At 61.7% G+C, this 10,280-nt stretch overlaps 1 protein-coding gene across 3 annotated transcripts; it reads left to right on the top strand.

The window, feature by feature from the left end:
• The first annotated feature begins 717 nt into the window (after window positions 1-717).
• Window positions 718-7,680, top strand: TIMM50 (translocase of inner mitochondrial membrane 50). 3 transcript variants are annotated; one of them, XM_008257139.5, is made up of 11 exons: window positions 718-841; window positions 1,490-1,649; window positions 2,073-2,104; window positions 2,309-2,330; window positions 4,330-4,388; window positions 4,478-4,597; window positions 4,876-4,980; window positions 5,073-5,171; window positions 5,845-6,001; window positions 6,253-6,359; window positions 7,476-7,680. In XM_008257139.5, the coding sequence occupies exons 1-11, from the start codon at window positions 734-736 to the stop codon at window positions 7,575-7,577; spliced, it is 1,071 nt and encodes a 356-aa protein (XP_008255361.1). In that variant the 5' UTR covers window positions 718-733; the 3' UTR covers window positions 7,578-7,680. The 3 variants fall into 3 exon arrangements, with proteins under 3 accessions (XP_008255361.1, XP_089175329.1, XP_089175328.1); XM_089319202.1 differs by lacking the exon at window positions 718-841 and adding an exon at window positions 891-1,181; XM_089319203.1 differs by lacking the exon at window positions 2,309-2,330.
• The last annotated feature ends 2,600 nt before the right edge of the window (window positions 7,681-10,280 follow it).

Here is a 10,280-nt window from a genome sequence, read left to right as displayed (position 1 = left end):
CTCGAACCGGCGCCCGTATGGGATGCCCGCCCAGCGCCGGATGCCTGAGCCTGGCCTTGTTTGTAAGTGGGTCAGTTCTTACCCAAGCCTCAGCTTCCCCACGGAGGAAAGACCTAGGGATAGGCGAGGAGAGCAGCGTCCAAGCCCCGTTCGGCAGGAGGAGGAGCAGTGGAGAGAACTGCCTGGGTCCCGAGCCTCCTTCCCTTCATTTGACACGGGGACAGCGCCACCTGCTGGCTCGCCCCACCTGCCGGGCGCTCAGCCCCGGTCTCCCGTGGAGTCGGCCCTGGAGCCGGGTATCAGACCCAGGTGATACGGTGTGGGACGCTGGGCGCCCTAACCGCTAGGCTACACGCCCGCTGCTGGTTTCACTTAGGGCAATTAGGAGGTGAAGGCAGAACCCCCCAGGGGCCGAGATGAGCTGATTCCTTATCAGTTTTTGGGGGCAAATCGGGTAGCCGTGAGTGTGACCCCTGCCCCTGCCACGTCCAGTTTCAGTACCAGTGGTGCTCCCCAGGACTGGAGCTAGGTGGCCATATCCCGGCTGACGGGCCCCGAGGACAGCCAGGACACCGGTCAGGAGCGAGCGCGCCGGCGGCAGTCCGCCCAAGGCCTTTTGGGTCTCTCGGGCTCCCGTCCGCCCGTCCCTCCTCTGTGCCCCGATTGGCCGCAGGCCCAGGTCGGGGCGGGCAGAGCGGGGAGACTGGGCGGGGCCTCGTGGCGTCAGCGCAAGATGGCGGCCTCGGCGGCGCTGTTCTCGCGCTTGCGGAGCGGGCTCCGGCTCGGCGCGCGGGGGCTGTGCACGCGGTTGGCGACGCCGCCCCCCGGGGCCCCAGACCAGGTGAGCGGGACAGGCCAGGCGCTGCGGGCGCGGCGGCCGCGCCTTGGAGTTTTAGACAGGGAGCTGCCGCCCAGTGGCTCTGGGATGCCGCACCTCAGGGTGCTGAATGGAACACTGCCCGCCCTTCGGGCCGGCTCCGTGCCTCCCGGAGCGAACGCTGCGCTCTCCTCCGGCCGGATGCTGGGGCCCGAGTGCACCCTCTGCACCTCCGCTCTCAGCCACGTGGGCGCCGGGGGCGGAGGGTCGCCTGCTCCCTACCTCGGGGACCACTCCGGCGTTAGTTGTGGGAGAGCCCCAGCCTGGCCTTGAGGTTTTCTTGTCCGCCTCGGGCGTGGGGCAGGTGAGCTGGACGTCAGGCGTCCAGTTCGACCCGCCTCCGTGCTGACGGGACCCAGCCATTCTGACCTCCAAGTCCGTGGCCTCCTTGCGCCACTTTCCCAACCCCCAGACAAGCGATCGCCCCTGCCCGCCCCCGCCCCTGCCCCTCTGGCGTCCGGACGCCTTGACCTCCCGGCCCAACGCCCCGTGTGTGGGGCCCGCGGCGCTCCTGACACCCACGGCCCGCCAGCCCCCGCGCCCCGGGCTCCTTCCGCGGGACAGGCTAAGCGCCCTCCGCGCCGCAGGGCCTCACCCCCTTCTCCACCACAGGCTGCTGCGGAAATTGGGAGCCGCGGGGGAGCCAAGGCCCCGGGACCACAGCAGCAGCAGCCGCCGGGCTCCGAGGGTCCCAGCTATGCCAAGAAAGTCGCGCTCTGGCTTGCTGGGCTGCTTGGGGCCGGCGGGACCGTGAGCATCGTCTACATCTTCGGTGAGACGCCCCGGCCCCCCAGTTCTCTGTTCCCCTGGGGCCGCCCCTGGGCCACTCATCTTCACTCCCGGGCGCTTCCCTGCACAGGGCCACCAAGTAGGAAACCTGCTTTGGAAATCGGGGGTCTCCTTTCGTCTCTCTCACCCCTGTGTAAGGTTCTACTCTAACTGGTCGGCTCCTGTACGAGGCTGTGGGGAGCCACTGGAAGAGGGGAGGTGGGGAAGGCCTGGACCAGCCTCCTGGGCTGTGTCTCCTCCCTGCAGCCACAGTCCAGCACAGTCATCGCTCAGACACCAGGGGGCTCCGTCCCCCCCAACCCAGGAGGCCGTGTCTCTGGTGCACTTATGCCCCCTGTCCCCCATCTCCTCCAAGACCCAGGAGGCAGCGCCCAGCTCCTCTCCCTCACTCCTGTCTCCCTTGCAGGAAACAACCCTGTGGATGAAAACGGTGCCAAGGTGAGTGGAAAGAGACCAGAGGCCTTGCCAGGAGTCCCAGCCTGTGGGTGGGTGTCAGGGCCTCCTTTGGGTCCGCTCTGGCTCCTTTTGGGTCTAGGGCAAGCCCCTCCCTACCTGGAATCAGGCCCTGGAGATCGCTTTGCTGGGTGGTGGTGGGGTCTGCCTCTGCCACCCCAAACTTTGCATTTTCTCTCTGCTTCCCAGATTCCTGATGAGTTCGACAATGGTGAGTCAACAAGCAGAGACTGAGTCCCTGACGCAGCCAGCTCTGCCCATCTGGTGCCCCCAGCTCCTCCTTGCGCTGGGGGAGGGGAGCCAGCAGCTCGATGCTTTTCTGGGAGGGGCATCACAGAGACCTAGCCCTCAGAGAGCAGATGGTCAGAGCCAGGTGGGGGAGGGGAGCCCGGTGGCAGGGCCTGGGGACACCAGGCTGCTTATCCACAGACACGGCGTCTGCTGCCTTCGGTCTGAGCACCTGCCCCTCTCTGTGGCGGCCTCTGAGTTTACCCCCATTCAACCCGGCTTTGGATGGAGTTTGTTCTGCCAGATTGCAGAGTGTTGTTCCACCCAGCCCTGCCCGGGAGAGGCTGACATTGGTGCCTTCAGAAGGCCACTTGGCCTCTGCTGGGCGAGTTTGCACACAGGCACGGTACTGCACTAATTAAACTGGGCAAGCGGGCAGATGTGCTGTTTTAACTGGGCAGGTGTAGGACCATCCTGACTGGAACAAATCAACAGGCATTTCATTTGGTTCCTGGGCAGATAAACATCATGTTTATGTGTACTGCCTTAGCTGGTTTTAATAATGTGATTAAAGAAAAATTTATTATTTATTTGAAAGACACAGATCTCCCATCCACTGGTTCACTCCTCAAATATCTGCAACAGCTGGGGCTGGGCCAGGCTGAAGCCAGGGGCCTGGAGCTCAGTCCAGGTCTCTTACGCGGCAGGGACCCGAGGACTTGAGCCATCATCTGCAGCTCTCAGGGCACATGCACAGGAAGTAGAACTCAGGAGCAGAGCTGGGACTTGAGCCCAGATCCCGCTGAGTGGAATGGGGGACCCCCGTTGGCGTCCTGACTCTGTATCAAACACGAGCCTCTGTGCTATAGTATTGTTGAGACAGGCGCATCGGGAGAGCTGTGAAGCCCTGCAGGTACCTCCCCGCCTTCACAGAAGGTGTGTATTGTGAGAAAACTATGCGTGTGTTCAGTTGTTTTTACACCAAAACTACCTTTTAATTTTTTCCACCAACTTTGAAATACCTGCATCCTGTTTTAAAGTCATGGGAGACAGTCACAGGAGTTTGTGGTTGTGAGCTGCTGCAGGTGGGCTCTGGGGCCCTGGGTTCAGCTGCAGGTGGGCTCTGGGGCCCTGGGTTCAGCTGCCACGTGGACCGCCCACCTGTGTCCTGTGTCAGAGTGCTGATTCTAGCCAGCTGTCTGCCAATGCACCTGGAAAGCAGCGCTGATGGCTCATCTGCCCACCTGTTTGGGCCCCTTCTACTCGTGTGGGAGACCTCAATGGAATGCCTGGTTCCTGGCTTCAGCCTGGCCCAGCCCTGGTTGGTAGAGCCATTTGAGGAGTGAACCAGCTGATGGAAGATACCTCTCTCTCTCTCTCTCTCTCTCGCTCTCTCGCTCTCTCTCTCTCTCTCTCTCTCTCTGCCTCTCAAACGACTCAGCGTGTTTATTTAGAACAGATTGTGCACCCTCAGCCCTGGTGGCCCCGGGGCCAGATGATGCTTTGCTGCCCGTGTAGCTGGGGAGGGTATCTAGCATCCCCCCACCGGATGCCAGCGTCTGACAGCCAGAAGTGTCTCCAGAGGTTGCCTGGTTTCCCAGGGAAAGGGAGAGGCAAAATCGTTGCCAGTTGAGAACCGGTGGTTTCAAATACCCATTGTCCGTATGTATTGTGTGGCGTACTTAGACTCAGCACCGTGGCTCAAAGTGGGCAGACACGGCGCCTGCTCGCCCAGAATAGGCCGGGTGTGCTGGCGTGCTGTCCGCAGATTTGCGTGCGTGTTCCCGGCGGCCCGGCATCGTGTGGTCGGGAGTGTCCAGGCGAAACCTCCACCCTCACCTGACAGTGCGCGCTGCTTCCACCTCTGGGCTCGGGGCTGAGCCAGTTCACACCAGGGAGTCAGGATCAGACCGCTCGTGAACGCACTCTGTCTGGAGGGTGAGCAGCGGCTTATCCCGGAACCCTTGTGCCTGGTGTCCTAGATCCGATTCTGGTACAGCAGTTGCGCCGGACCTACAAATATTTCAAGGACTACAGACAGGTGAGCAGGGGCTCCGGACCCAGCCCCCGTCCCTGCACCTCCGGCCCGGGCCTCCTTGGCTGAGCTCCCGTCCCGCCCCTGTGCCACAGATGATCATCGAGCCCACCAGCCCCTGCCTCCTGCCAGACCCCCTACGGGAGCCGTACTACCAGCCGCCCTACACGCTCGTCCTGGAGCTCACTGGTGTCCTCTTGCACCCTGAGTGGTCGGTGTGTCCTGGGGAAGGCAGCAGGTTGGGGGCTACCCCTGGGCAGTGGGTTATGATGCTGTGGGCCTCCTGTGTTACCTCGGAGAGGAGGTGGCACGTCCCCCTGCCTCGCCGTCCTCACTACCCACTCTGAGGGGGTTCTTTGGCATGCCTCAGCACACAGTAGGGCCGCGAAGGAGTCCGCTCTCGTTCTGGGCCCCCGCCCTGACCCCCAGGAGCTGGGTCCTTGTCCCCTGGGGCCCCTGAGTGTCAGTAGTTCACCGTCCTCTGTCTCCCCAGCTGGCCACAGGCTGGAGGTTTAAGAAGCGCCCGGGCATCGAGACGCTGTTCCAGCAGCTCGCCCCTCTGTATGAGATCGTCATCTTCACGTCAGAGACCGGCATGGTGAGGCTGGGGCCCAGGCTGTGCGGCCAGTGTGGCTGGGGCAGGGTGCCCCGGGCCAGGGCCCAACCTGACCTCTGTCTCCCACCCTGCAGACTGCATTCCCGCTCATCGACAGCGTGGACCCCCACGGCTTCATCTCCTACCGCCTGTTCCGGGATGCCACACGATACATGGATGGGCACCATGTGAAGGTGCTGTGTGCGGGTTGCGGGTGGGCCTCTGGGTGCAGGGGCCCTGTCAGAGACGAGGGACCGGCTCTGAGCCTGACCTCCACCCTGCCTGTGGTTCTGCCCAGGTCCGCCTCCTGGTGGCTGCCCAAGCCTGCTCCAGGCGGGGCAGAGCCTCTAAGCCTTCACCTGTCCATAGACTCTGGGAATGGGGGCGAGGGGGGGAGCGTGAGGTTTGGACGCTGTTTTTCGTTCGTGTCTGGAACTGCGAGTGACCGGTAGCCTGTGATGCTGTTTGGGGTTTGTGTGACCTAGGTCTGCTCCGTGGCCACCAGTGTATCCAGTGTCTGTGGGTCTGGGTGGGGCGTTTCTGTCTGTGTCTCAGTTGGTCTAGGGGTGTGTGTTCTTGGGGACTCAACAGTACGTGGCCATGATTGGAGGGTCTCTCTGGTGGCTTCCGTGTGCTGCTGTAGATTCGTCTGCACATCTTTATCTGGGTGGGGGATGTCACAGTCACCTGAGGCCGGGTTAATCAGGCAGGTGGCCAGCTCCCTCCCCAGGGAACCTGCAGTCCAACTCCCTGTGTGTGGCCCTGGGGATCCCCGTGTGGTCAGGGCTGTGTGTGTATCCCTCCCTCTGCCCGCCCCTTAGGTGGGGAGGGGACACAGATGTTGACCCGACTTGTACCCACTTCCAGGACATTTCCTGTCTGAATCGGGACCCAGCCCGCGTGGTGGTTGTGGACTGCAAGAAGGAAGCCTTCCGCCTACAGCCGTACAACGGTGTCGCCCTGCGGCCCTGGGATGGCAACTCCGATGACCGGGTCTTGTTGGACCTGTCTGCCTTTCTCAAGAGTGAGGCTGACCCCTGGCCTCCTGGCCTCCGCCCCGCAGCGCCTGACCCTGGGCAGGAATAAGATGCCTGATTCTAGCTTGTCTCCCATGAGCTACTGGGCGGTTGAGATGGGGTCTGTGCCCTTCGGGGGCCTAAGGGATCCTCTGGCGAGTTCCAGGGAGCACGAGCCCCGCGGTGGCTGACCCTTCCCCTGGCGGCCGCCTCTGTCTGGCTCCACAGCCTGGCTGAGCACACGCTCTCGCACCCGCAGCCATCGCCCTGAACGGCGTGGAGGACGTGCGCACCGTGCTGGAGCACTACGCCCTGGAGGACGACCCCCTGGAGGCTTTCAAACAGCGCCAGAGCCGGCTAGAGCAGGTGGGTGCGCCGCTCCCTAACGCGGGCAGTTCCTAGCGCCCCCGCATGCCCTGGGGCGGCACCTTCACTGGTTGGCCTTGGTCTCTGCCCGTCTCCCAGGGCTCTTGGAAAGAGGATGGGAATTGGTTCTGCAGCCTGCTGTGAGGACAGGCACCAGGCACGGCCAGCTCTGGGAGAGGGCTGGACCTTGAGGGGCTTGCAGAGGCTTGGGGCATCGTGTGGAGGGGACGTGGGTCTCGGGCAGGGCTGGAAGGGGATCCCCACCAGGTGCATGCCCAGGTCCTGGGGGAAGGTGTCCTCGCGGTGTCGGAGGGCCCTGGGTAATGTGGCAGTGGTCTTGAGAGCAGACTGAGGCTGGGAAGAGACGCCCGGAGTGTAGACTGAGGCTGACCTGACTTGGGATTGGGTTCCTGGGGCTGGGCCGGAGCCCTTGAGTGCCCAGAGAAGGGGTGTCTGGAGATTAAGGACCGGGCAGGATGATGCCATCAGGGGAAGAAGGCCATGGGGTTTGAGCTGGGGCCTCACCAGTGTCCAGGCTGGGGCAATAGATTGTGGGGTTCGAGGGTCAGGCTTCCTGGGATCGGGAGAAGGGGATTATGGGAGCTTCTAGGACTGAAGATCTGAGTGCCTAGGGTCTGAGTCTGATGTCCCCTAAGCATCTTTTTTTTTTTATTTTAAGATTTTATTTTATTTATTTGAAAGAGTCACAGGCCTAGAATTCCATCTGGTCTTGCATGTGGGTGGCAGGGGCCCAAGCGCTTGGTCCTTCTTCAGCTGCTTTCCCAGGCACATTAGCCGGGAGCTGGATCAGAAGTGGAGCAGCCAGGACTTGAGTCAGTGCTCCAGGGTGGAATGCAGGCATTGCAAGCTGCAGCTTTACCCACTGAGCCACAGCACCAGCTCCCCAACACCTCAGCCCGCACTCCTGCGGGAGCCCCAAGCTGACACCTGACAGTAGCGGGGGTGAGGGGGCGGGGTCTGGAGCCTGAGGTCCTGCTCTGAGGGTTTGGGGAAAGGGGTCTCCTGCTAGGCACGGGAGAGGTCTAAAGGAAGGGGCGCTAGGTGAGGGCTCCGCCCAGCCCAGGCTGACCCTCCTCTTCCTGTCCCTGAGCCCAGGAGGAACAGCAGCGCATGGCCGAGCTCTCCAAGTCCAACAAGCAGAACCTCTTCTTCGGCTCTCTCACCAGCCGCCTGTGGCCTCGCTCCAAACAGCCCTGACCTCTGGGCTCATCAGACTCAGTGCCTGGCTCTGGGCCCCAGGGTCTCGCAGACCACGGCTTGGGCAGCCACGTGTCCAATAAAATGCATCGCAGACGCCACAGCTCCTGTGTGCGGGAGTCTCCGGACGGGACGCAGGGTGAGGGCCGACTCTGGGGTTGGCCCCCAGCAGCTGCTGGGCTGCGGACCAGCAGTGCTCTCTTGGGCCTGGGCATCTGGAAGCCTGGACTCCTCTGCCCTCGTGCTGTGTCATCTGCACAATGCACATCGCCCTCTCTGGCCTCAGATTCCCCAGGCATGGAAAAGAAGAGTGGGCGGCCCTTGGGGTCTCCCAGGCAGGAGGCTGCCAGGCAGCTGTGGCGCAGGGGCTCTGCGGGGGAAGGAGAGGGCCCCCGCCCAGGTGGGCAGCCTCTGCCAGCTGCCGTCCCCAGGAACCTGGCCGAGAGCTGCTTGATCTGATTTTCCTATCGGGGCCTGCAGTGAGTGCTGTATGAAGTCTCCTGGTTTAAGTGTCGGTTCCTGGCTGCAGCCAGCGGGTGGCAGCATGACTCCCGTGGAGCCATGTGCTGTGCTCACCCCTTTTCTTTGAAGTCAGACTTTACTGTCTCTCATGTGTTTCCTGGAGAGAGCGGTGCAGGCTGGGGCCGTGGCTGCCATCCGGGAGAGAGCTCTGCCCACATGGGGCAGCAGCCGTACCGGCAGGAGACGCGTGTTGGGCACCAGCGTGGGTGCGGGATCCACCCAGGGCGCAGGAGTGTTTGGGGTCCATTTCGAGCCAGGGGAGGTTGGAGACTCAAGGCAGAGGCCGAGAGGTAGCCAGGCTGCCCGACAGTGCCTCCGTCTCACTCCACTTTATCTTTTTTTTTTTTTTTTAAAGATTTATTTATTTTGAAAGAGTTACAGAGGCCAGCGCCGTGGCTCACTAGGCTAATCCTCCGCCTGCGGTGCTGGCACCTGGGGTTCTAGTCCCGGTCAGGGCGCCGGATTCTGTCCCAATTGCCCCTCTTCCAGGCCAGCTCTCTGCTGTGGCCCGTGAGTGCAGTGGAGGATGGCCCAAGTCCTTGGGCCCTGCACCCCATGGGAGACCAGGAGAAGCACCTGGCTCCTGCCATCGGATCAGTGCGGTGCACCGGCCGCAGCGCGCTGGGCGCGGCGGCCATTGGAGGGTGAACCAACGGCAAAGGAAGACCTTTCTCACTGTCTCTCACTGTCCACTCTGCCTGTCAAAAAAAAAAAAAAAAAAAGAGAGAGGGAGATACAGGTCTTCTCCCCAAATGGCCGCATAGGGCAGGCTGAAGCCAGGAGCCAGGAGCTTCTGTCAGATCTCCCATGTGGGTGCAGGGGCCCAAGCACTTGGGCCATCCTCTGCTGCCTCTCTCAAACCATTAGCAGGGAGCTGGATGGGAAGAGGAGCAGCTGGGACAGTAACTGGTGCCCATGTGGGATGCTGATGTCACAGGCAGTGGCCTTGCCTGCTGTGCCATCTGGTGCGGTAGCCAGTGGCCGCAGGGCGGTGTTGAGTCCTTGAGGTGTGGCTGGTGTGACTGAGGAGCGGAGTATTTGATTTTGTTTCATTTTGATGAATTGTCATAGATGCCACATGTGCCTGCCAGCTCCTGGATTGGAGCGCACAGCTGTGTAGTGAGGCTGCGGGTTCCAGGCTGAGGTGGCCTGGGTTCACACGAAGCTCTGCTGCTTCCCGGCTGGCTGTGGGCCTGTGCCATGGCCCTCTCAGTGCCCGTTGTCCCCGTGGGCTAGGCTTGGGGGCCGGGGCACGCCCACATGGGTATGCGAGTGTAGCTCTGTCTCGGTCTCCTCATCTGTAAGGTGGGGTGACAGTAGCCCTTGTGCACATCCCCGGGGCACCTGCTGTTCTCGTATTGGAGTTACCCTGATTGGTGGGACTTGCACTGTCTCCCGCCCCGTCCCCAGCTGTCCCTGCCCCTCCTGCTCCAGACAGCATCCAGTGCTAGTACCTGGTAATTTGGTTTTGTTTTTTAAAGATTTATTTATTTGAAAGGCAGAGTGACACAGACAGGGAGAGAATTTTCACCTGCTGATTCACTCCCAAAATGGTCGCAACAGCCAGGGCTGGGCCAGGTTGAGGCCAGGAGTCTGGAACTCCATCACGCTCGCCCACGTGGGTGCCAGGGCCCACATACATGTGCCATCATCTTCCGCCTTTCAGGCGAATTAGTGGAGAGCAGCTGGGACTCAGCAACACTCGGGCCAGCGCCTGCAGTGCCAGCGTCCCCTGTGGGCGCCAGTTTGAGTCCCGGCTGCTCCACTTCCAGTCCAGCTCCCTGCTAATGGCCTGGGAAAGCAGCAGAAGATGGCCCAAGGGCACCCATGTGGGAGATCTGGAAAATGCTCTTGGCTTCAGATCAGCCCAGCTGCTGCCATTGGGGAGTGAACCAACAGATGGAGGATCTCGCTCACTCTGCTCCTCTAACTCTGCCTGGGCCAGGCCGAAGCCAGGAGCTTTATCCAGGTGAGGGCCCAAGCCCCTGGGCCGTCTGCTTTCCCAGGTGCAGGCAGCTGTATCCAAAGTGGTGCAGGTGGGACTTGAACCAGGCACCTATGCGATTCTGGCATTGTAGGTGGCAGCTTAACGCACTTAGACCACGATATTGACCTGAGATGAGAGATTCACTATTTTTAAAAATTATTTCATTTGTTTGAAAGTTGGAGTTGCATAGTTTA

Source organism: Oryctolagus cuniculus, chromosome 18, assembly GCF_051225735.1.
Source record: "Oryctolagus cuniculus isolate XC-2025 breed Fujian yellow rabbit chromosome 18, ASM5122573v1, whole genome shotgun sequence".
In the NCBI taxonomy this organism is placed as follows: Eukaryota; Metazoa; Chordata; class Mammalia; order Lagomorpha; family Leporidae; genus Oryctolagus; species Oryctolagus cuniculus.
This window is presented reverse-complemented; position numbering and strand designations above follow the sequence as displayed.

Coding starts and splice junctions, on each gene's coding strand:
- TIMM50 (XM_089319202.1), top strand. CDS start 948: ATGGAACACTGCCCGCCCTTCGGGCCGGCTCCGTGCCTCCCGGAGCGA. Junction 1,182..1,489: donor CCGCCTCGGGCGTGGGGCAG/GTGAGCTGGACG, acceptor TCTCCACCACAG/GCTGCTGCGGAAATTGGGAG. Junction 2,105..2,308: donor TGGATGAAAACGGTGCCAAG/GTGAGTGGAAAG, acceptor TCTGCTTCCCAG/ATTCCTGATGAGTTCGACAA.